The sequence below is a fragment of the Zeus faber genome (genome assembly GCF_960531495.2).
Source record: "Zeus faber genome assembly, chromosome: 6".
Taxonomy (NCBI): domain Eukaryota; kingdom Metazoa; phylum Chordata; class Actinopteri; order Zeiformes; family Zeidae; genus Zeus; species Zeus faber.
This window is the reverse complement of record NC_137201.1, coordinates 28,067,856-28,093,758: the sequence shown is the minus strand read 5'-3', so window position 1 is coordinate 28,093,758 and position 25,903 is coordinate 28,067,856. Positions and strand designations below refer to the sequence as shown.

Genomic DNA, 25,903 nt, shown 5'->3' with positions numbered 1-25,903 from the left:
TTTTACCCAAGAGTCATCTTATAAAGAGGTTCACAGCAGATGAAAAAACAAACAAATCAGCTCTATATTCAAGTGATGATTCTGTGACTAAAATGTGATGATCAAGGAGTTTAGACTAATTTCTGTCTTGTTGTAAATGTCTATAGTTTAGCAGGAATGTCCACTCGCTCAGTGTTTTCCCAATCACTGTACAGCGGCACACTACTCTTACATCACCAGGCCATAATAACAGCAGTTCTATGTTTGGCAACACTGATGTAGTGCACTGACCTTTAGACCACATGGTGCTATGACATCACCACGGTGATCTGCTTGTGAGCACGAGAACCCACTGCAAAGCCTGACCCAGGATGTCCACAGAGCCACTGGCAACATGGTGATCTACTGCTAATGGGTCATTCAAGGATGAGGGTCGTAAGAGGACGGCCTTAATGTAGTCAACAGTCAAACTGAGAAATGGAGCCATTGTCTGCTTGTGTACTTTTAAGTAATTATTTAACTAGAAGGTGTTTCTACAGTGTCAGTTCATATCAATATTTGCATATTTAATGACAAACAGCTGTGTGAGTGACAAAGCGTGAGTTAACGTTTACCAGGAGAGAGTCACCTTAGGGGTGGGTATGGATGGAGGGTGTCGGCGAGGAGTCAAACCCACAAAAAGAAAAAACTGCTTCAACTACTTTTCATGTGAACAATCAATGGGATGATCAATGAGAAATTAATACAAAAAAGATGTATTGTATATTTTTTGTATTCTTATAACCAATATATTGTAAATATTAGTCTTGTTTGCTTTGTCCAGAGTACGATCGATCGATCGCAACTGTTTATCTCAAAGTGTCTCTGGAGAAGTGGATCCAATTTGGCAAACGTTGGGAAACACCGCAAAAGGGCAGCACTGATGTACAAACAGCATCAAACAACTGCTGATGTTGTTTCCCTTTCCCAGATTACGTGGAGCTCAAGGAGCTTCTGAGGTCGGCCGAGGCGGAGAAATCACGTCTGCGCTCGGAAGTGGAAAGGCTGGGGAGGGAACTGGAGCACCTGGGTCCGGCCTTTTTCGAGGACATCGAAGACCTGAAGGTCAACTACGATCTGGAGGTGAAGAAGAACATCCAGCTGGAGGAGCGGCTGATGAAGCTGGGCGGGGTCCCCCCCAGCTGATGGGAACTTCGATTGGATTTTGGTCGCTCCATCGGTCATTGTGCCGTACGAGCGTCTCGGAAAATGTGAAGTTGACTGTCAGCACGGGCGTGTCTTCTGCTCCATCTCAGGTCGTGGAGTTTGTGCTAGAAATGTTGATTTTCAAGAACAGTTGATGTTCGGAAGCAGGATCCAGTGTCGGTCCAGGCAGCGCAGTGTGCACTGAATGTCATTTCATTCTACATTGCAGCTTTATTCTTACTAAGTTCTTTGAGGTGAATTATTTTTCTAAGATATTTATTAGATTTGTACATTTGTGTGTTTTACACGTACCTCTCAATAAAAAACACATTTCGTCCAAACTCCGCAGGCATCTTTTATTGTTCCACATGGTTTTAATAAACGATCTGTTTTATATTTACAAATGTGACTTTTACGTCTCATCGTGGTTTTATTTACATAAACACTCGAGCTGAAAACAATTGGCAAAAAAAAAAAAAAAAAAAAAAAGAACAGTCATACGAGCAATCCCTACACAGCAAAAAAACTGGTTTGTTTCCCAAAGCTACACGGCCGTTTTTTGTACAAAAAAAATATATATTTTTACCTTTTTGTTTGTTTCCTCCTCGTCACAGCTCTGAATGAGTGCTTTTGACTTAAATACCAAGAAAGTGAGCGTCGCAGAGCATCTGAACGGCTGGTCACGGCCCGAACGTCTCTGATCTGATATCCCAAGTTGGAATTGTTCCGAGAGATAAACCCCGAGCGGCGATGGCTGCGCTGCGCTACGGAGGGAAGGCGGCGCCTCACGGTGCCTCGGGGTGGAAGCTGACGAGGGGGAGGCGGCTGAAGCAGCGTCCGTTGAGCCTGGAGAAGGAGGGGAACGGGCCGTGGAGCCCCTCCGTGGTCCGGGGGACGCTGACCACCACGGGCCGAGCGCTGAGGGACGGCTCTGCGGGGGGCCAGCGGAGCCCCAGGTGGTGGCGGTGAACCTGGACACACACACACAGGAAGCTGCTTTATGGAACACTTCACGACCAGCGCAGGATCTTAGGGTTTGTTTTCCATACAAAGCATTGCTCCGACATCGATCAAATCTGAAATTGATGGGAAGACGATTCTATTTTGACACATATTGACATTTTATACATCATGAAAATTGCAATCAGCTTTTCAGTGTGATCTGATGGGCGTTCAAAAGATATTTTAGAAATTGTTTTTAATATATAGATGAATTTGTGTATCGTATTGACCCAGCGCTATCCACTACATTGCTTAATAAAACAGATTTGTTCAATCTTGAGGAATGTGGACTCTAAGTGCTCGATCCTATCTAGGATCATGCTGCCTTGGTAGAACTTCAAAACAATCCCCCCCCCCCCCCCCCCCCGGTTCTGAATGATCAATTTCAAAGAAATCACAAGACCTGCCCGTATGGACGACAAACATCTGCCACTAAGGAAAAGAAAGAAGCCCGTTCATTCCAGTTGGAAGCGGGGGTTTCAATTCATTTTACATGAGTTGGAAGGTTCCTAGAATCATCGCCCTCTACATGAAAGCAGCGTTTCCCATGGACGAGCAGAGGCTTTAAGCTGTCAATGACCTCGCAAGCAATTAGAACCTCAACGTTCATTTAGCCTTAGTTTACCTTCAGCAGCGTTCCGTCGTTGCAGTGCCACACGATTCCCTCCACCCGGCCCTCCGGACTCTCCTGGAACCAGGACCTCAGCTGCTGGAAGTCCACGGGCGGAGGATCCCGGAGCAGCAAGCTCCCATGAGCCACCAGGGCGTGGACGGGCTGCTTTTTGCTCCCCATCCCTGTGGGGGAACACAGCACTTTAGTTCAATGTACCGCTGAGAAAAAACATGCTTGGTTAGGTTCCTGGAGCAGGAGGTTCCACCGCTGCCCCCAAAAAGTAAGAGGTGGATGTGACCAATGAAGAAAAAAAAAAAACACAAACTGAAGGAATGAGTCACAGAGACGTTGAACAACCAACGGGACCGAGCTGAAAGTGGAACGACCGTTGTGAAGGTCTGCCATCTTGTTGAAAATTGTATACTACAATCGTATACAATTTTCTGCTGTTCTCACCCTCGCTCATGCTATTGTGAGGATTATTTGGAGGATTCTTTTAGAATTGCTTGGATTATTTCAAGTGAATGGCCACGATCCTTCGATGACTCTAAATTGATGGCCCAAAACTGAAATGGAGTATATTGACTTACTGTTTTAATGAATTTTACTTCTCCCTTTATTACTATAATTATTATTTCAGGATCTCGAGCTTTCCAAATATTACCAATTTAATCTTGATTAATGTCACACAACGCCTTTTTTTTTTTTTTACTGGCTTCTTGTTGCGTCAGATACCTATGAAATAAAGTTTATTCTACTGTGATATAATCCAAGCGTCCACCTCGTCCAAGATATAGAGACGTGGACAGGACCTGCGATGCAGCTCGTAAATACCGCACAGGATTATCAAACGTCAATACACACGTTGACACACAACCACCCGGGGAGAGGGTTTTCCAGCGCGGCGGCAGGAGTCCCTTCCAACCCACCGTAGGGGTTTCCGTTGATATTGGTTCCGATCAGCTCCAGAGTTTGCTCCACCAGCTCTGTGAGAGGAACCAACGCCACCTCCAACAAGTCCTCGCCCTGAGCCCGGGGTCTGAGGACGAGCGCCACGCCGGCGTCTTGGTCCACCACCGAGGAGTGCCAGCAGTACTGCTTGTTGTCCGTCTCCACCGGGACCCAACCTGGACACCAAACACGGAAGGTTACCTTATCGTGAACATTGTGTGACGCCGTCAGATGACGTGAGCAGTACGCGGCCAAAAGGACTCAAGTGGGAGACCTGAACTTTAAGAACAGAGTGACGATTCAACCCGCTGCCGTTACTGAATAATAACGCCCCGGAGCTGAGTCGGAGACTTGGAGCGTAGTGACTGAGCAAGCAGAGAGTAAAGACACTTTTCTTTCATAACTTCCATGCTTGATGTGGCTCTTGGGATCAGATTTATTTAATTCTTCCATATCTCCAATACCCTATTTGACGGTCCTTTCAGGAGCTTCCCAGTAAAAACCCTCTAAAAGACCAAAAACAGTAAATAATTAAATAATTGAAAAATGAACAAAAATTCAAAATAAACTGAATAATAAAAAACAACGGCACTCGCATATTATTCAAGATTTAAAAGCCTTGATACAACCTTACTGGAGGTTCAATTCCTTTATATCTATTAATGGATTTTTGGATTTTCCTATAAAACCAACATAAAGAATGAGTCACGCTGCTCATGCCGCCACGGGGTCTTTGTTAGTGTGACATCCATTCCCACTAAACAGGAAACCGTACCCAGGTGTTTCAGCTAATGACCTGGATGAGCCGGTCACATGACTTCCTGTCGGGTGGAAATATGAGACGCAGCAACAACAACAAAATGATCTCATGAGGAACTTTACTGGACCCAGGTCTCATCCATCTCTCATCGTTTTTAGGAAATGGCCTTAGAATAAAGCAGTGCTGGCTTTTTGATCAGTTCAGCCTCCACTGTAATGAAGGTTTCTTAATCTTAAATAAAATCTGGTGAGAGTGCCCTGGTCCCCTATGTTCCCATCACTTACTGTAACCATGGAAAGCACCGCAGCGCTTGGATCCTACATTTATATTTACTGTATCATTAGTTCTCAGGGACATTTTTCACTTCTATGACCTGGAATGTGTCCGTGGTCATCAGGGACAGGATGTCCACCATGGTGTTTTACTCTGTGAGCTGGGATCCACGCCTCTGGTACCGACTTAAAATCCTCCTCCAAGTTCCATTCGAAACCTGAACAACGGAATTGGACGGGAAAAAGAACTATAAGAAATCAAAACAGAGGTTTGCATGAGAAAATCAAGTACTACACAAAGTCGCAAATGTCGTGGTCAAGAGCTGAAATCCTGCCATGACGAAGCAAAAAATATATATATATAAATATATATTTTAGAAATGTTGATCCATGAAGTTGAAAGAAATGTAGAAATACCTTTCCCACTCCTGTGAGAATGCTGATGCTTTTTAAACCTCTTGTCCGCCTGTTTGTTGGGTTTCCTATCGAGTCGAGCCCACAGGTGAGGCTGCCCTGCGGAACAGAACATTACCGTTGAATGATCTAATAGAAAAGTCATTTCACTGACCCCATTCAATGAAAATGAAAACAAAGGAAAAAGCTTGAAACTGAATCATTCATTCAAAGCCACGTTATGACGGCAACATTATTGTCCATATATTTAGTATATGAGTAAAATACACCCCAGAAAACGCTGGTAGCCTGCTGTTGATGTATAGAGCAACTATGGAATGAATGCCTTGCTCAAGAGCACTTCGAAAGCAGGAACCACAAACCACGATGATGCGTAACGTAGCAGCAGGTTCCGTCCAGTTTCTCTGTGGCCACAGCACAGTCCACATTGGATTCCAGCGCCACAGGGTTTAATTCCTCAGTAGCAATGACCTGAAATGGCTGAAGAGAGGAAGGAAGGGAATACAAGACATATTTTAGGAATGAGCAGAGAATGAATGTCCATCAACTGTAACAACTTAGCTAATACCTAAAACTAGAAAAAAGGTCAAATGGGTTATGATTAGCGGTATCCAAAGCCATGGTTGATAGGGCTTCAGCCACAAAAATAACGCCGATAAGAAAAGAGAAGTGAGTTCAGTTTAGCGTCGTCTGGGGTTGGAGATTAATTCAGTCTGGGATCACCCTTCACGAATGAGAGGTTTCAGAGCATGAATGGACGGAGGGATGAATGGATGGATGGAATGATCAGTGCACACGGACATTTATAACACAACATGTCCCTGGAATATACCTTGCACACATATAATTAAGTTTGGACTAGGAATTTTTTTATACTATAGCATTATACTATATTATTACCAAATCATCATACTATGTTATATTATACTTTACAATACTTTATACTACTATTTCACTTTGGTCATTGTAATACCGCCCTGATTTATAAATCATATAAATAGTATATATTTAACTTAACCATACTTATAACTATTGTTAGTCACTGAATTGACACTTTCTGCAATACTGTTGTGACGCCATTTGCACTCACTACACTGCTGCTACCTGTTAGTATAGTACTAATCCATGTCACGCTGTGGATAGGCTACCAATATATTTCCCCGCGGGGATTAATAAATCTTATCTCTCTCATGACAAATAATCTCTTGAACTTCATCTTATCAAGCTTCTATATTGAAGAAAAAGTGGCAGATGTGGGGAGGCTGAAGTTGGCGCCTCATGCAAATGTTTCTATCCATCTTAAATGGCCGCAACAACGCCATATGGCCTGTAGATGGCTCTATTTACTGACTAATCTGTCCTGTCCTGTAGAGGCCTCTATGGAGACATTTCCAAAAGGACTCACCTGTTACGAATACTCTGTATTCAGCAAAATAAAAACAAATAATGACTGTCCAGGATACATTTTTCAATGGATTAAATTATTCCCAAAAAGCTACTATATGAAGCAAACAGAAACACAACATGACAAGATGGACTGTAATTACATGAGAAAGGTAAAGAGTTTGCACTTTCTACCCAAGGATTTTTTTATTATGACTTTTATTATGAATTACATTTTTATTATTAACCTCTGAACATGGTAAAAAGACCGGTGTCCTCGTGTCATTGCAATTTTCCCTAATTGATATGTTCCTCCGCACTAATTTTAGTTTAATTTATTTTATCTTCAAAAGTCAGACACTTGGCCATGACAAACAATGTAACTAAGTATTAGAATCCAGAATGACAGGAGATTTTACTGTAGAAATCTTTTTTTTTTTAATGAATCTCTATTTGTGTCACTGCAATTTTTCCATAATTGCTATGGCTCTCCCCACTTTGTTCAAAATGTCTCGAAAATGTGACACTTGGGCATGACACAAGATGCAAGATTCAGGATGTTTATTTGTCACATACTTATACATAGCATACATACTGTATATGTAGTGAAATGACATTACGGAGATTATGCACAATAATTAACTAACTAACTGATTCCTTAAACGCAATTCAGTTAGTAAATATTATAAAATAAGAGTAAAAGAAAAAAAAGGTAATATACAAAGTAGAAATACAAAATGCATGTGAATAAAGTGAGCGTGTGTGTTGAGATAAACAGTACGGTATACAACAGTATTTCACAGCAATACAGTAACACTGAACAGAACTGCAATACAGCACAGTATGCAGTAACCCAGTACAGTGATACAGTAACTTGTAGTACAGTATGCAACGTATGTTACAGTAAGGCAGTGGGGCCTATGTGTGTGTCTCAGTGGGGGCCCCTGGTGAGGTCAGCGTTGACAGTTCTAATGGTTTGCGGGAAGAAACTCCGTCTCAGTCTCTCTGTTCTCGCTGTGTGGCTGCGGAGGCGCTTGCCTGACGGCAGCAGCTGGAACAGTCCGTTGTTGGGGTGATGAGGATCCTTCATGATCCTGCGGTCTCTGCTACTACACCTCCTGGTGTATATGTCCTGCAGGGAGGGGAGGGTAGTTCCAGTGGTACGTTCAGCTGAATGCACCACCCCCGGCAGGGCCCGCCTGTCCTGAGCAGTACAGCTCCCAAACCAGGCAGTGATGTTGCCTGTCAGGATGCTCTCCACTGCTCCAGAGTAGAAGGACTTGAGGATCCTCACCAAGCACTGAATTTATTCAGCTGCCTAAGTGGGTTAAGACGCTGCCTCGACCAAAGTTTCTGTATGTATAGTCCATGTTAAGTCCTCGGTGATGTGGGCTCCCAGGTACTCCCAGGTACTTGAAGCTGCTCACCCTGTCGACAGAAGTCCAATTAATCACCAACGGCGCGTGCGTCCTCGGTTGTAATCCTCACCCAAAGTCCACAATCAGCTCCTTAGTTTGCTGATGTTCAGGTGGAGGATGTTGTCCTGGCACCAACATGACAGGTCAGTCACCTCCTGGCCGTAGGCCTTCTCGTCGTCGTCGTCAATCAGGCCCACCACGACGGTATCTTCAGGAAACTTTATGATGGTGTTGGAGCTGGACCTGGCCACACAGTCATGTGTGTACTGAGAGTTTCAGTAGGGGGCTGAGGAAGCAGCCCCGGGGGGGCTCCCAGTACCTGGGAGACTGCGTCGTCCGTGGATCTGTTCCGCCGTTATGCGTACTGCAGCGGGTCAATGGTGCGGGGGAGGGAGGTGCAGATGTAATCATGACCACCAAGGCGAGGGCCACCGGACGGTAGTCATTCAAGCAGGCTGGAGAGGTGTTATTTCGGCACAAGGATGATGGTGGACCTCCTGAAGCAGGACGTGACCACCAACTCGGCCAGGGAGGTGTTGAATATCGTAGTGAGCACAGGGGCTAGCTGGTTAGCACAGGTCTTCAGTACTCACCCAGATCCTAAACCCTGCATCTCAGTAGGGTATGGCAACCGCTCTGTCTCGGACCTGGAAATTGGACCGCTCCTGACTCCCCACCATTGTGGCTGTCCAGCACAAGGGAGGTCAGCGGAGGGCACGCAGCATCGTCAAGGACAGTTCTCACCCCAGAAACAGACTGACCTCTCTCCCTCCACCCCACCACGGTGATAGCCGTGCCCAAGTGTCTCATTTTTCAAACGTTTGGAAAATAGGTGGGGAGGAACATAGCAATTGGGGACAAACCATTGTCTCCATACCATGTTCAGAGGTTAATAAGTCATACCGAAAAAATCCAATAGTAAAACCATGACAATTTAGTAAACACTTTGCAAACACTTTTTGCTTTTATTCATTCAATTACAGTCCATCTTGCCATGTTGTGTTTCTGATTGATTCATATCGTAGTAAACAAAACGTGAAATAGTCTATTGAAAAATGCATCCTGGGCAGTGGTTCTGTGTTTTATTTTACTGAATCCAAATATCCACAACAGACGAGTCATTTTAGAAATCTCTCCATCGAGGCCTCTACAGGACAAGACAGATTGGTCAGTAAACAGAGCCACCTACAGGCCAAGCAACGTTGCTGCGGCCGTTTGAGGTGGACTGAAAATGTTCGAATTAGGAGCCAACTTCAGCCTCGTGAAGATGTGCACAATTTTAAACAAACCCTGAGAGGGAACTGAGTGGACTCCTGCAATTGAAAATTAAATCTGTTATCAATGATGTGTGTCGGCTTTATGTTTTCGTCCACGATGAAGGTCCATTTTCGGATAGATCGGGGTTACCGCTCTGATCTGAATGAACCACAGAGTGACTTTGACGTTATGCGTCTCTGGACTGGACTAAAGGGAATATTAGGAAACGCGTGGCGGCCTGGATACTGCTTCATCAGGCGCCAACAATGTGGACAACAAATAAACCTCCGTAACAACAAAACTGGCAACCTAAATGCCGCTCGGCGCGTTCTGTAGTTTAGCTCGATGCTAACGCAGGCTATCGCTTTCGACGGCGGCGGAACAGCGTACCGACCTGGTGGTCGCGTTTTCTGGAGCGTTCCTCTGTCACCTCCGTCAGGAACACACACGGCACCTTGTGCTGAACGGCACCCAGGCGTCGCATGTCCGCGGCGGCAGTTCATCCGCGCAGCGTCGCGGACGGTGACGCCCCGGAGCTGCGCCTCGAGGACGACCCGGGGGGAGGCAGCGAGTGGTTCCCGGTGCGCATGCGCGTCGCGTCAAGCGCCGACAAACTCCACGTGCGTGTGGGAGTTGGAGGAACTACTCGTCACGTGCTCACGCAAACTGTCGTACACGCGTGTAGTGAGACGTCATGACAGCCAGTGATTACTGTAAGCTCTCAAAATAAGAAAAATACTAAAATGTGTGCGTGAGATTTTTATGACGGGTGCTCCTCACTTAACGACCGAGTTCCTTCCTACAACCAGCTTATTGGTCGATAAGCGAGGACCCGTGTTATTTCATGGTAAGGGGGCATGTATATAGTATATGTAGCAATATAGTATATATAGTGTATATAGTATACAAAGTGTATATAGTGTGTATAGTATATATATTGTATATAGTATATATAGTGTATATAGTATACATAGTGTATATAGTATATATAGTGTATATAGTTTACATAGTGTATATATAGCGTATATAGTATATATATAGTGTATATAGTTTACATAGTGTATATATAGCGTATATAGTATATATATAGTGTATATTGTATATACAGTGTATATAGTGTATATAGTATATATAGTTTTTCTAGCAATGGTTCCCAACCTTTTTGGGCTCACGGCCCACTTGAAAATCTCAAAAGTGTTGGCGGCCCACACCCGACCAGAAGTAATACCGGAGCCAAACAGTGTGTTGTCAGAGGACGTATATTTTAACAATCATACGCATTCCCATACATACAGTGCAGAAGTGGTAAAACAAAAAAAGAGGTGGGTTAAAAATAACCTTATTTCTATGGAACGTCACGTTAGTAACGGTATCTACTAAGCGCTGTCTGAAGGGCGCAGTATTTTGGATGTAGCCTAATGACTCCACTAGTGCTGATAAAACCAACAATAACAGGAGCACATTAATATGAACTCACCTCATGAGAAGGCTGAGGTTGCATGGCAGACACTAAATGCTCGATGTCTGGCTTAAGGGACGACAGTCTCAAGCGTAGATCAGGATCAACATTCAGTTTATTCCTGTATTTCGTCTTCAATGCCACAAGCACCGAAAAGCCAGTCTCACAGCGATTCGTCGCCAGGAGAGGCATCAGAAACCGCACAGATCTGTCGGACAGATCGGGATACTCAGAAGCAACACGAAGCCAAAAGTTTGTCAGGTACTTCTGTGAGAGAGCCCGTTTCAGGAGAGATCCACAAGATTGTCCTTGTCTTTTGCGCTCAGGCCTGTGAGGGTCTCGTCACTGTGGCTGGTGAAGGGCTTTTCCATCCAGCTGCACTTCACATCTGGGATGGGGGAAGCATTCGCGCAGCTTGGTCCTCAAACCATGCAGGAGCTCTTTGACGTGATGGGAAGCCGCATGTTTGAGGGCATAAAAATGACTCTCTCGTAGGCTCTTTATCAGCTGTTCTGACACAATCCCTGCCATCTCGTCAATCCTGCATCTGAATGAGTTATCAGACAATGAGATGGGGTTGATTTTTTTATTTTTTTTTACGTTTAATAACGTTTTTGTAATTAAAAATTTAAATTTTTTAATATATGTATATATATATATTTTTTCAATAAAATCGATGAATCGATGAGCCTTCCGGCCCAGCTCCCTCTTCACCACAACGGTCCGGTACAACGCCCGCATCACAGCTGACGCCGCACCGGTCCGCCTGTCCATCTCACACTCCATTTTCCCCTCACTCATGAACAAGATCCTGAGATACCTGAACCCCTTCACTTGGGGCAGCAACTTGCTCCCGACCCGGAGGGAGCAATCCAGCGTTTTCCGGCAGAGAACCATGGCCTCGGACTTGGAGGTGCTGACTCTCATCCCGACCGCTTCACACTCGGCTGTAAACCGCCCTAGTACATGCTTCATCAGACCGTGGAGGTCACGGTCTTGCCACCGAGGAGTTTTTTGACTGCCTCAGCGACCTCTGCCAGGACCTGCGTTCCATCAGGTCTGCCTGAGGCAAGCCGCCGCACCTCAGCCACCCAACAGCTCCAGCTCTGCACCCGACATGTTGGGGGTCCCCGCCGAGTACCTCGACTTCAGGGAGGTCTTCAGCAAGGCCAAGGCGACATCCCTTCCCCCGCACAGGCCGTACAATATTGCCATTGACCTCCAGCCCGGCTCCACCCCCCCCAGAGGCTGCCTGTACTCCCTGTCCGCCCCGGAGAGAGAGGCCATGGACACCTATATTAACGATGCCCTGGCGGCGGGCATCATCCGTCCCTCCCATCCCCAGCGGGGGCGGGCTTCTTCTTCGTAGAGAAGAAGGACAAGTCGCTTCGCCCCTGTATTGACTATCGCGGTCTCAACGACATTACGGTCAAGAACCACTATCCCCTGCCCCTCATCTCATCAGCCTTCGAACTCCTGGAGGGGGCCACGAAGTTCACCAAGCTCGACCTACGCAACGCCTACCATCTGGTCCGGGTTCGAGAGGGGGACGAATGGAAGACAGCATTCAACACTCCCTCCAGTCACTACAAATATCTGGTGATGCCCTTTGGTCTCACCAACGCCCCCGCCGGCTTCCAGGCCCTGGTCAATAACGTGCTCAGGGACATGCTCAACAAATTTGTCTTTGTGTACCTCGACGACATCCTGATCTTCTCCCGATCCCAAGCTGAGCACGTCCACCACGTCCAGACGGTCCTGCAGCGCCTCCTGGAGAACTCACTCTTTGTGAAGGCGGAGAAGTGTGAGTTTCACATCCCGTCTGTCTCCTTCCTGGGGTACGTTGTAGGGAGGGGGACCATCCAGATGGACTCCACTAAGGTCTCCGCCGTCACTACCTGGCCCACCCAGGACAACAACTCCAGCGCTTCCTCAGTTTTGCCAACTTCTATCGGAGGTTCATCTGAGGCTACAGCACGGTGGCTGCCCCCCTCACAGCCCTAATTTCCTCCGAGTGCCGTTTCGGTGGTTCGCCGCCGCCAACGACGCCTTCCTGGCCCTGAAGGCACGGTTCACTTCAGCCCCCATTCTGGTATTGCCTGACCCCGAACAGCAGTTCGTGGTTGAAGTGGATGCCTCCGACATGGGAGTCGGAGCCGTTCTGTCCCAGAGAACCGCCTCCGATTAGAAGCTTTATCCCTGCGCCTTCTTCTCCAGGCGTTTAACCCCGGCCGAGAGGAACTACGACATCGGGAATAGGGAGCTTCTCGCCGTCAAATTGGCCCTGGAGGAGTGGCGACACTGGCTAGAGGGAACCCAGCTGCCGTTCCTGGTGTGGACCGACCACAAGAACCTGGAGTATATCCAGTCCGCCAGGAGACTGAACTCCCGTCAGGCCCTTTGGGCGCTCTTCCTAACAAGGTTCAATTTCTCCCTCTCCTATCGGCCGGGGTCACGCAATATCAAACCTGACGCCCTGTCCCGGCAGTTCCAGGAGGAGGAGGAAGATGCTGCTGACCCTGACACCATTCTACCGTTTTCCCGTCTAGTTGCCACACTCACCTGGGAGGTGGAAGAGAAGGTCAGAGCCGCCGCCCAGGACCAACCTGGACCCAGCGCATGTCCGCCCGACCGTCTGTTCGTCCTGCCTGACCTCCGGTCCGAGGTTCTCCAGTGGGCTCCCGACTCACCTGCCACCCGGGGATCCAGCGGACGAAGGAGGTCCTCCAACGTCGCTTCTGGTTGCCCTCCCTGTGTGAGGACGTCCAAGGGTTCGTCAATGCCTGCCCCACCTGTAACCAGCACAAACCCTCTCTTCTTGCTCCTGCTGGTCTCCTACACCCACTGCCGGTTCCTCATCGCCCCTGGTCTCACATCTCCGTGGACTTCGTCACCGGTCTGCCACCGTCTAGCGGCAACACTACCATCCTGACCGTGGTGGACCGGTTTAGCAAGATGGCTCACTTCGTGCCTCTACCGAAGCTCCTGTCGGCCAAGGGCACCGCCAAGCTATTATTGTACCACGCCGTCCGCCTCCATGGCATCCTGGTAGATGTTGTATCCGACAAGGGTCCCCAGTTCGCCCTGTCTTCTGGAGGGAGTTCTGTGCGCTCCTGGGGGCCACCGTCAGCCTCTCTTCAGGGTACCACCCCCAGTCCAACGGCCAAACGGAGCGGAAGAACCAGGAGATGGAGACGGCCCTTCGCTGCATGACATCACAACACCCGTCGTCCTGGTCCGAGCAGCTTTTGTGGGTGGAATATGCCCACAACACCCTGACCAGTTCGGCCACAGGCCTCTCCCCCTTCCAGTGCGCCTACGGCTTCCAACCGCCTCTGTTCCCGGCCCTTGAGAAGGAGGCTTCCTGCCCGTCCATCCAGGCCTTCATTTGCCGCTGCCGCAGGACCTGGACCCGGGCCCGGGCCGCCCTCCTCTGAGCCGCTGGCCGCAACGCCTCTGCCGCCAACCGTCGCCGCTCCCAGGCCCCGGAGTACCAGCCGGGCCAGAAGGTCTGGCTCTCCACCCAGGACCTCCCCCTTAAGGTGGAATCCAAAAAGCTGGCTCCTCGGTTCATCGGCCCGTCCATGATCGAGAAGGTCATCAACCCAGTGGCAGTGCGGCTCAAGCTCCCCAGGTCCATGCGCGTCCATCCCATTTTCCATGTGTCCAAAGTTAAGCCGGTCCGGGAGAGTGCTCTGGTTGCCTTGGCGCCTCCACCGCCTCCTCCACGCTTCATTGACGGGGGTCCTGCCTTTTCTGTCCGCCGTCTCCTACGTTCCCGCCGGCGTGGGAGAGGCCTGCAGTACCTGGTGGATTGGGAGGGTTACAGCCCGGAGGAGAGGTCCTGGGTCCCTACGAGGCACATTCTGGACCACACCCTCATCAGGAGGTTTCATCAGCGCCATCCTGACCAGCCCTCCAGACCGGGTCAACCCTCCCGACCGCAGACCCCACCACCCCTCTTGTCTGTGTCCTCCAGCGATGTTTTAGAGGCAGAGGATGTCGACCCTGGGGGTCCCTCCTCCGATGAGGACGTGGCCCATTTGGCGGAGGACGAGGAGATGGACGGGGTCTCCAACTACTCCGATGAGGATCACGTGGCCCATTTAGCGGAGGAGGTGGAGATGGACAGGGTCTCCGACGAGTACTCTTCTGTCTGCACTCCTTGTTATCGAACCTGCCTGTCTCCGACGATGTATCCTGCCTGCCCCCTGCCTGTCTTCCGTCCGCTCTACAAATAAAAGTCATTACCAAATATCCCTGCCTGTCTTTGTGCTGCAATTGGGTCCTAACCACACCCCTTACAACGTACACTTATGAGCCACCCTATGCTCAAACATGGTGTTCGTTATGGCCAATCCATGACTAGCACAGGAGTCCAATAACAAAGCACCATTCGGATTCAGATCAGGCAGGCCGTTCCTCCCATTCACCCCCTTCCAGGTTTCATATATATATATATACAGACACACAGTATATCAGTGTCAAAATCTGCGAAAAAACATCACTCCACCCTGAAAAACATTTTGTTTTGTTTATTTTTTTATTTAAAAAGTTGAATGCATTCTCTGAGACATAATAAAACAAAATCTTTGGGGGAAGAAATTACACACAGACGCCAGCTTTTAAGTAAACATACACACACACACACACACACACACACACACACACACGCACGCACACACTAGACAACCCCCATGCAGGCACTGCTGAGCTGGTCAGAATGATGGGGTGTGGATCCTCACTGTGGAAACGACACAGAGCTACTCCGAGTTGCTTCCTTTGGTGTCTGTGTTGACGCAGAGCGTGACGTCGCTCGAGTACTTCCTGGCCGTTTCCTCTCCTTCCTCCTCTCCTTCCTCTTCCCCTTCTCCTCCTCCCTGTGGAGGAGTGTGCGCGTTCGCCCCACTGTTCGCCTGCTTCCACATCTCCGTCTCTATGGCATCCTTCCGTTGCCGTGGCGACCAGGGCGGGCAAACACTCCTCTTCCTTTGAATTGAATGGGGTAAACAAAACATTCCTTTATTATGTAATCGCATAGTGATATCACATAGATAGATAGATAGATAGATAGATAGATAGATAGATAGATGATAGATAGATAGATAGATAGATAGATAGATAGATAGATAGATAGATAGATAGAAAGATAGATAGAAAAATAGACTGATATAAGGATAGATAGATAGATAGATAGATAGATAGATAGATAGATAGATAGATAGATAGATAGATACTCACATTTTGTAGTACCACACAGCAGCTGCTACTGCCAGGAGGAAGACTGCAGTTCCAATTACACTGACAGCTGCTGTCACTAAAAGGGTGAAAGACAACAAAGAAAATTGTATGAACAAACATTACAATATCTGTTGACTCATTACGCAGGATCATTTTCAGTTGTGATTGAACGCATTGATCATCAAAAGGCATGATGGGACTCTCCGTAACGAGGGATGTCGTTCCATCTGCTCTCCAGAGATTCAGACTTTCTGCATCTTTCACATCCAACCTTCAGAGATGGAAGGTCCAGGTTCTGTCAGTAAAATTGCACTCCGGGAGTTTGAGTGAACTTGGATTGTGGGATGGATTTTTCAATTTGCCCTTGAGGTCCAACTGGTGAGCGGAATCAGCTGGATCAGGGCACGGCTGGAGCAAAAACATGGAAACTGGATTTTTTATGTTTCTGAACCTTGAATTTTTTTGCCTCTGCTAACCTCTTTGTGGCACTTGCCCTCTGTTTATGCCTCAACTTGTGTAACACATTCAACATCTCCTGAGGAGGGCTGAGGTTTTGTGGTTCATCCTCCCTTCATGGGCTCATAATCATCCCAATGAAAGGACTGGAAAACACTCAGGACCTGGACTTACCTCCAAGAAAAGCCTTTGAGGAGCTCAGAGACTGGAGCGACACAGAGGCTCCACCAGTGTAGCTTTGGATGGTGGTGATGGAGATTAACCTTCTGATGGGGGATGAGGTGGAGGCCGATTTGACTGTCGGAGCGAGGGTGGATGTGCGAAGAGGACGTCTGGGGGGTTTTGTCGCTGACTTTGTTGAGGGAGGAGTGCTAGGTTTGAACCTGACCCTAGTGGAGGCCGTGGACCTGACTCTGGTGGAGGCAGTGGACATGACCCTGGTGGAGGCAGTGGATCTGACCCTGGTTGAGGCTGTAGACCGGACCCTGGTTGAGGCAGTGGATCTGACCCTGGTTGAGGCTGTAGACCGGACCCTGGTTGAGGCAGTGGATCTGACCCTGGTGGAGGTAGTGGATCTGACCCTGGTGGAGGCAGTGGATCTGACCCTGGTGGAGGGAGTGGGTTTGACCCTGGTGGAGAGAGTGGGTCTGACCCTGGTGGCGGCAGTGGGTCTGAACCTGGTGAAGATCTTGGATTTGATCCTGGTGGAGGCAGTGGGTCTGACCCATGTGGCAGCAGTGGGTCTGACCCTGGTGGCGACAGTTGGTCTGACCCTGGTGGCGACAGTGGGTCTGACCCTGGTGAAGATCTTGGATTTGATCCTAGTGGAGACAGTGGGTCTGACCCATCTGGCAGCAGTGGGTCTGACCCATGTGGCAGCAGTTGGTCTGACCCTGGTGGCGACAGTGGGTCTGACCCTGGTAGCGGCAGTGGGTCTGACCCTGGTGAAGATCTTGGATTTGATCCTAGTGGAGACAGTGGGTCTGACCCATCTGGCAGCAGTGGGTCTGACCCTGGTGGCGACAGTGGGTCTGACCCTGGTGGCAACAGTGGGTCTGACCCTGGTGGCGACAGTGGGTCTGACCCTGGTGAAGATCTTGGATTTGATCCTAGTGGAGACAGTGGGTCTGACCCATCTGGCAGCAGTGGGTCTGACCCTGGTGGCGACAGTGGGTCTGACCCTGGTGTCAACAGTGGGTCTGACCCTGGTGGCAACAGTGGGTCTGACCCTGGTGAAGATCTTGGATTTGATCCTAGTGAAGACAGTGGGTCTGACCCATGTGGCAGCAGTGGGTCTGACCCATGTGGCAGCAGTGGGTCTGACCCTGGTGGCGACAGTGGGTCTGACCCTGGTGGCGGCAGTGGGTCTGACCCTGGTGAAGATCTTGGATTTGATCCTGGTGGAGACAGTGGGTCTGATCCATGTGGCAGCAGTGGGTCTGACCCTGGTGGCGACGGTGGGTCTGACCCTGGTGGCGACGGTGGGCCTGACCCTGGTGGCGGCGGTGGGCCTGACCCTGGTGGCGACGGTGGGTCTGACCCTGGTGGAGACAGGGACTGGTTTTAGTCTCCGCGGTTCGGTTGCTGACTTTGAGGTTGCTGGGATGATGACCGCTGGGGTGTATTGAGGTGGTTCTAAATCTACAAGAGAAGACACATACAACTAAATTTACATTTTTAATAATGATCTACTATCTAGATCCTAGTAGTTCTCAATATGACATACATACATTTTGAGTGAATATTGACCACACTGTACCTGCTGCCATGAAGCAGAATGCACCAAAAGGCTTATTTGCTACTGCCTTCCAGCTGACCAGCCCCAATTTGTCTTGGCCACATTTTGGATCACCTGTGATGCGAGGTATGATGGCGACCGGTCCAGTGACCCACCCAAACCTGTGGAAGTGTCAAAGAAGGGCATGTGAGGCATCAATGATGGACTGTTTGCTTTTGTAGTCCAAGTGATGCAACACTCAACCAACTGCGATGGAAAGTCAATTTTTATTGCATAACCTTGAAATGCAATTTGTCGTTTTCCAATAGTTTCCTGTTTTTCACCACGTGTTTGTGATTGTGTTATATGATTCAAATTAAGATCTTTTGATATTAAACATTCGTGACTGTTTTGCCCAAGTTTCAAATCACTATGAGCCTGTATGCCTTGCATGTTGACGTAGAAGTCTTGACAAGATCTGTGGGGCCAATTTGTGGCAACCCTGTGTAACTGGCCAGGTTTCCAATGTAACAAGCACAATAAAAGTGGAACTCCTGGTTCAAAATGAAAGTCTAGTGAATGTATCTCTGATATCAAAAAGGCTTTGTCCAAAACCAGCGTGGGTTCCACCAGTTTGTCTTTTCCCAAACTGGAACATACTCAACAGTGAATCCTACTTGCAGGTCTGCAGGCCATGCTTCAGCGCCTCCTCCATCTGCTGCAGGGTCGCCAGCGTGCTCCCCAAAAAGCTGCACGCCTCCCAAGCCTCCCTGGCGTTCAGGATGTAGTTGCCAGACTGTGGAATCATGAAAACCCCCGCCATGCGCTCGCTCCTGGGCACGACTGCACATGCGGAAATATCCAGTCAAATATCATATATCCAGTCAGCAGAGATAAGGAGTCTCATTGAAAACTGACCTTCATGTATTGAAAAACGCATCAGGATCAGAAAATCTCTCTGATTAATTTTCTTATTTATTTTTAGCTATAAAACATTTCAGGACTAATACGGTATCTTGTTTTGCAACATAATTATTCTCATTTACAATTATTGTATACACACTTACAATACACATTGTCCATACTAGATATGAGACAACGTCGAAAAATGCGGAATTGTGCTTAAATGTATGGTACCAGAAAAATATTGTTTCCTCACATTTTCTTTAACGTTATAGAATAATGTGTACCAGAGTGGATAATTACGAATTACTGTCAATTAGACTGTTGTTTTTTGGTATTTTTATGTGCTTTAATTTTATCAACTTTTTGTGGATATAACACAGTTATATATTCTTAAATGTTTCATTGCTCATTAATTAACAATAAAGTGCCATGTAAATGACTTTATGATTAAGCATATCGCAACTGGTATCGATAAACAAATGTTCCAAAAGCTTGAGCTAAAAATTTTGCATTTGTAACTTATATTTATATATATATATATATATATATATATATATATATATATTTTTTTTTTTTTTTTTTTTTTTTTTTTAATTTATTTTATCTATATTGCAAATTTTTACCCTCACGTGCAGAGGGCTCTTACCTTTTATTTGCTTCTTGTCAAAAGCCAGGCAGTGGAGCGGGAGCAGAAGAAGCAGGAGCTGGGCAGCAGACCGAGCCCTCACCATGGTTGTTGCTGCTGCGACATCAAACATGAATGACGAGCGTTTGGAGTAGAGGGACGATAAAATAAAGCAAAAGAGGAATACGACCACGACGACGACGAAGAAGAAAACTACAAAAAGGCCCCCAGTGAAACGTGATGTGGAAGTGGAGAGGAAGCAGGAAGCAGAGGTCAAATCTGCTTGATGGCCCTCCATCACAGAACACACACCTCCACACCAGCACACACACCAACAAAAAAAAGAACGAGAAAGGGTTTTTGAAATGGAAATATTTCATCACAGATTCTGGGTACGAAACTAGGAGTCTTATGAATAAGAAATTATTATATATAGTTGTTATTATTATTTTTATTATTATTTCTTTATTGGAGGAACAGAGATAAAGACCGAGAAACAAACGGATACTTCCAAACAATGACTCAAGCTTTATCGAGGGGACGTTACTGAACTCTGCCTCTTTATCAGGGTTTTCTGTGCAGGGAAGTCCAGGCCCAGGAAGGACTTGGGGCTGGGAACCAAATAGCTTCTGCTGGGGCCTTGTGATGGATTTCTCTGTCGCTGTTTTGCTGCTTCGCCAGCGTTTCTCCTCCAGTTGGATTTGGAATGACGCTCCCACCACAGGAGGGAACTTCCTCTGCACTCACCCTGCGCTGCTCCCTCTCATCGTTCTTTCTTTCTTTCTTTCTTTCTTTCTTTCCTTCTTTCTTTCTGAACTCTCTGACCTCTTTGCAACTTCTCTCAAACACTGTCATTTTTTTCTATCCTCTCTCGCTCTCTCTGTCACTCGCTCGCTCGCTCTCTGTTCTGTCTTTCATTTCCTTTTTCCTATCCTCTCTCTATCCATCTCCTTCCTTCTTCTGACACCCGTCTCCCTCTCTGGGATGCACAGTTGTTTCTGCTGAACTTCGTTGTTCTCATTCACAACGAAATAAACGTGTTTGCATCCGGTTGCAATCATTTCAACATGGTGTATTTCAGTATAGTGAGTATGTTGTACTCAGGAGAGGCTCCAAAACCCTAACTCTGGCCATGTGAGTAATTTTGGACTTAGGGGCAACTTTATTGTCCATATGGGAAAATGCAAACATTATAGGTATACAGTGTATACAAAGAAGTTGGTATTACACAAATGATAATCATCTATAGGCGGAATGCTTGATGATCACCTAAAGTAGCAGCTATAGATATTTATATTAAAAACAAACGGCAAACAAAGTTGGCACACTTTGCCTATTTGTACGTATATCGCAACAGTTATTGCATAATGTAATGACAGTGCAAAGTTCATCTTAATGACAAAGTGACATGTATGCACAGCTGATGTTCTCCCTGTTGACCTATGCAGAGAATACAAAGACAACAGTCAAGTTAAAATATCTCTCTCTCTCTCTCTCTCTCTCTCTCTCTCTCTCTCTCTCTCTCTCGCGGTGGTCCTGTGCAGATGCCCCCTGTGTTTTTCCCCCTCAGCTATGTCTCGTCTCGTCATTACGCCAGTGTATATAGTTTGTCTTTGCCACTCAGTCCTTGTCGATCATAAAGTTCCCTGTGCATGCTGTTGCCTGCATGCCCTACAACGTTTTCAGTTGCTTTAGTAAAAGATACCTTTGTATGAGCATTTCTGGCCTGAGTCTCTGTGTGGCCTGAGAGGGTCTAGGGGCCAACATGCTAAATTGTTCAACGTCACCATTATTTCATTTACAAGACATTATCACGATTAGAGAATTTCATACAACAAAATAATTCTCAGATTTGGCCTCCCAGGGACCAAATCTTATAAAATAATACCTATCAAATTGCGGGTCCTTGATATGAAAAAGGTTGAGAATCACGAGTCGAGAGAAAAAATAAAGTTAAAAGCATAAACTCTAAGTGACATCAATGTCACTTAGAGTTTTTGCTTTTAACTTTATCTTCAAAAATGTACTCAAGAGCCATTCTCTTTGTTGCCTCGTCATCCGTTAGAAATCTATTTGTAATTATAGTAGAACCCAGAATTGCCATGGTGGCGCCGCCCCTTGCGGCCGCCTGCGCAAGCACCTTGTGTCAATTACGCACATTTGAGTATTTTTAGTATTTATAGAGCTTATATGGCTTATTGTGTGTAATCACCGGGTGTCAAGACATTTCACTGCATATATGTATGACCGTATGTACATGTATGTGACAAATAATCTCTTGAACTTCAATTGGCTGAGTCACAGAGCAAAAGACCCTGGTTCCTGCTGGAGAAAGCCCACCATCACTGTTTGGGAAAGGAAACCAGGCTTTGCTCTGGGGCTGATTAAAACCACAGAATAGGAAGACGAAGACACGTCAAACATGTTGATCTGGAACAAAAGGATCCATCCCCTCAGACTCAGAGAGAGCAAATTGGTGGATGTTGGACGCCACAGCCCACCAGGATGCCACAAAAAGTCCACTGTGCCACACGCACAGAGGAAATCTTTCTAGAATGTTTCCACAGCGTCCCTGCGTCATGGATGTTGTTCATCTTCTACTTTGCATTTTCCCTCAGCAGCATCCAGAGCCCTCGACTTCCAAAGAGAGGAAGAGGGTCGTAAAAACCGGAGGATGTCCGAGATGAGTCTTGCGAGTGGAAAGCATGAGGTGTGTAACCTTGACCAGTGGTGTGTGTAATTGCAATGTGAGTCATTAAAAATATATATTGATGGAGCGATCCTCATCAAAGACATCCTGCCGTTAAAAAAGAGCAAATGCAACTGGACACTTGGCTGGCGTGAAGTCAAGGACGCTGTCTCTGGACAGGGTGTACTGTGCGGGGGGGGCGGGTTGATCGAGGAACTGATAAATGTTTCATCTGAACATTTGGGGCCAGACACCCTCCTTCGGCAACTAGCACCGAGCGAGGTGAAAGAACATTCAATGGCTGCGCCCATGTGACAAACATTGAAGCAGTGCGGCATGGTTTCATGGTTTCATGGCTTCATGGCTTCATGGCAGCATGGGTTCATGGCGGCATGGTTTTATGGCAGCATGGCAGCATGGCTTCATGTCGGCATGGCTTCATGGCGGCATGGCTTCATGGCGGCATGGCGGCATGGCTTCATGGCGGCATGGCTTCATGGCAGCATGGCGGCATGGCTTCATGGCAGCAAGGCGGCATGGCTTCATGGCAGCATGGCTTTATGGCAGCATGGCGGCATGGCTTCATGGCAGCATGGCAGCATGGTGGCATGGCTTCATGGCAGCATGGTTTCATGGCAGCATGGCTTCATGGCAGCATGGTTTCATGGCAGCATGGTGGCATGGCTTCATGGCAGCATGGTGGCATGGCCTCATGGCAGCATGGTTTCATGGCAGCATGGCTTCATTGCAGCATGGCTTCATGGCAGCATGGCGGCATGGCTTCATGGCAGCATGGTTTCATGGCAGCATGGCTTCATGGCAGCATGGCTTCATGGCAGCATGGCTTCATGGCAGCATGGTGGCATGGCTTCATGGCAGCAAGGTTTCATGGCAGCATGGTGGCATGGCTTCATTGCAGCATGGCTTCATGGCAGCATGGTTTCATGGCAGCGTGGCTTCATGGCAGCATGGCTTCATGGCGGCATGGTTTTATGGCAGCATGGCAGCATGGCTTCATGTCAGCATGGCTTCATGGCGGCATGGCTTCATGGCGGCATGGCGGCATGGCTTCATGGCGGCATGGCTTCATGGCGGCATGGCTTCATGGCAGCATGGCGGCATGGCTTCATGGCAACATGGCGGCATGGCTTCATGGCAGCAAGGCGGCATGGCTTCATGGCAGCAAGGCGGCATGGCTTCATGGCAGCATGGCTTCATGGCAGCATGGCTTCATGGCAGCATGGCTTTATGGCAGCATGGCGGCATGGCTTCATGGCAGCATAGCGGCATGGCTTCATGGCAGCATGGCGGCATGGCTTCATGGCAGCATGGCTTCATGGCAGCATGGCGGCATGGCTTCATGGCAGCATGGTTTCATGGCAGCATGGCTTCATGGCAGCATGGCTTCATGGCAGCATGGTGGCATGGCTTCATTGCAGCATGGCTTCATGGCAGCATGGCGGCATGGCTTCATGGCAGCATGGTTTCATGGCAGCATGGCTTCATGGCAGCATGGCTTCATGGCAGCATGGTGGCATGGCTTCATTGCAGCATGGCTTCATGGCAGCATGGTTTCATGGCAGCGTGGCTTCATGGCAGCATGGTTTCATGGCAGCATGGCTTCATGGCTTAATGGCGGCATGGCTTCATGGCAGCAAGGTTTCATGGCAGCGTGGCTTCATTGCAGCATGGCTTCATGGCAGCATGGTTTCATGGCAGCATGGCAGCATGGCTTCATGGCAGCATGGTGGCATGGCTTCATGGCAGCATGGCTTCATGGCAGCATGGTGGCATGGCTTCATTGCAGCATGGCTTCATGGCAGCATGGTTTCATGGCAGCGTGGCTTCATGGCAGCATGGCTTCATGGCGGCATGGCTTCATGGCAGCAAGGCGGCATGGCTTCATGGCAGCATGGCTTCATGGCAGCATGGCTTCATGGCAGCATGGCTTTATGGCAGCATGGCGGCATGGCTTCATGGCAGCATAGCGGCATGGCTTCATGGCAGCATGGCGGCATGGCTTCATGGCAGCATGGTTTCATGGCAGCATGGCTTCATGGCAGCATGGCTTCATGGCAGCATGGTGGCATGGCAGCATGGCTTCATGGCAGCATGGTGGCATGGCTTCATTGCAGCATGGCTTCATGGCAGCATGGCGGCATGGCTTCATTGCAGCATGGCTTCATGGCAGCATGGTTTCATGGCAGCATGGCTTCATGGCAGCATGGCTTCATGGCAGCATGGCTTCATGGCAGCATGGCTTCATGGCAGCATGGTTTCATGGCAGCGTGGCTTCATGGCAGCATGGTTTCATGGCAGCATGGCTTCATGGCTTAATGGCGGCATGGCTTCATGGCAGCATGGTGGCATGGCTTCATGGCAGCAAGGTTTCATGGCAGCGTGGCTTCATTGCAGCATGGCTTCATGGCAGCATGGTTTCATGGCTTCATGGCAGCATGGTGGCATGGCTTCATGGCAGCATGGTTTCATGGCAGCATGGCTTCATTGCAGCATGGCTTCATGGCAGCATGGCGGCATGGCTTCATGGCAGCATGGTTTTATGGCAGCATGGCAGCATGGCTTCATGTCAGCATGGCTTCATGGCGGCATGGCTTCATGGCGGCATGGCTTCATGGCGGCATGGCTTCATGGCGGCATGGCTTCATGGCAGCATGGCGGCATGGCTTCATGGCAACATGGCGGCATGGCTTCATGGCAGCAAGGCGGCATGGCTTCATGGCAGCATGGCTTCATGGCAGCATGGCTTCATGGCAGCATGGCTTTATGGCAGCATGGCGGCATGGCTTCATGGCAGCATAGCGGCATGGCTTCATGGCAGCATGGCGGCATGGCTTCATGGCAGCATGGTTTCATGGCAGCATGGCTTCATGGCAGCATGGCTTCATGGCAGCATGGTGGCATGGCTTCATTGCAGCATGGCTTCATGGCAGCATGGCGGCATGGCTTCATGGCAGCATGGTTTCATGGCAGCATGGCTTCATGGCAGCATGGCTTCATGGCAGCATGGTGGCATGGCTTCATTGCAGTATGGCTTCATGGCAGCATGGTTTCATGGCAGCGTGGCTTCATGGCAGCATGGTTTCATGGCAGCATGGCTTCATGGCTTAATGGCGGCATGGCTTCATGGCAGCAAGGTTTCATGGCAGCGTGGCTTCATTGCAGCATGGCTTCATGGCAGCATGGTTTCATGGCAGCATGGCAGCATGGCTTCATGGCAGCATGGTGGCATGGCTTCATGGCAGCATGGCTTCATGGCAGCATGGTGGCATGGCTTCATTGCAGCATGGCTTCATGGCAGCATGGTTTCATGGCAGCGTGGCTTCATGGCAGCATGGCTTCATGGCGGCATGGCTTCATGGCAGCATGGCGGCATGGCTTCATGGCAAAATGGCAGCATGGCTTCATGGCAGCAAGGCGGCATGGCTTCATGGCAGCATGGCTTCATGGCAGCATGGCTTCATGGCAGCATGGCTTCATGGCAGCATGGCGGCATGGCTTCATGGCAACATGGCGGCATGGCTTCATGGCAGCATGGCTTCATGGCAGCATGGCTTC

General features: G+C 48.4%; 3 protein-coding genes across 6 annotated transcripts in view; 1 reads left to right on the top strand and 2 right to left on the bottom strand.

The window, feature by feature from the left end:
* The window catches only part of cep290 (centrosomal protein 290), a 44,348-nt gene extending 42,991 nt beyond the window's left edge, over nt 1–1,357 (top strand). Inside the window, exon 51 of the mRNA XM_080002915.1 lies at nt 950–1,357. Within this exon, the coding sequence (XP_079859041.1) occupies nt 950–1,164 (215 nt within the window). The 3' untranslated portion in view covers nt 1,165–1,357. The remainder of the gene's footprint in view (nt 1–949) is intronic.
* A 149-nt stretch (nt 1,358–1,506) lies between these two features.
* On the bottom strand, nt 1,507–9,770 carry rlig1 (RNA 5'-phosphate and 3'-OH ligase 1). 3 transcript variants are annotated; one of them, XM_080002175.1, is made up of 7 exons: nt 9,629–9,770; nt 5,539–5,656; nt 5,180–5,275; nt 4,864–5,010; nt 3,709–3,906; nt 2,792–2,961; nt 1,507–2,135 (listed from the first exon to the last, which is right to left on the bottom strand). In XM_080002175.1, exons 1-7 carry the CDS (start codon nt 9,716–9,718, stop codon nt 1,950–1,952), a joined length of 1,005 nt encoding a protein of 334 aa, XP_079858301.1. In that variant the 5' UTR covers nt 9,719–9,770; the 3' UTR covers nt 1,507–1,949. The 3 variants fall into 3 exon arrangements, with proteins under 3 accessions (XP_079858301.1, XP_079858302.1, XP_079858303.1); XM_080002176.1 differs by having other exon boundaries at nt 4,864–4,980; XM_080002177.1 differs by lacking the exon at nt 1,507–2,135 and adding an exon at nt 2,198–2,240.
* Nucleotides 9,771–15,253: 5,483 nt separating this feature from the next.
* On the bottom strand, nt 15,254–19,764 carry lyve1b (lymphatic vessel endothelial hyaluronic receptor 1b). 2 transcript variants are annotated; one of them, XM_080001900.1, is made up of 6 exons: nt 19,660–19,764; nt 18,785–18,950; nt 18,150–18,289; nt 16,565–18,031; nt 15,935–16,010; nt 15,254–15,682 (listed from the first exon to the last, which is right to left on the bottom strand). In XM_080001900.1, the coding sequence occupies exons 1-6, from the start codon at nt 19,742–19,744 to the stop codon at nt 15,457–15,459; spliced, it is 2,160 nt and encodes a 719-aa protein (XP_079858026.1). In that variant the 5' UTR covers nt 19,745–19,764; the 3' UTR covers nt 15,254–15,456. The 2 variants fall into 2 exon arrangements, with proteins under 2 accessions (XP_079858026.1, XP_079858027.1); XM_080001901.1 differs by lacking the exons at nt 15,254–15,682; nt 15,935–16,010 and adding an exon at nt 16,223–16,342.
* Between the last annotated feature and the right edge of the window lie 6,139 nt (nt 19,765–25,903).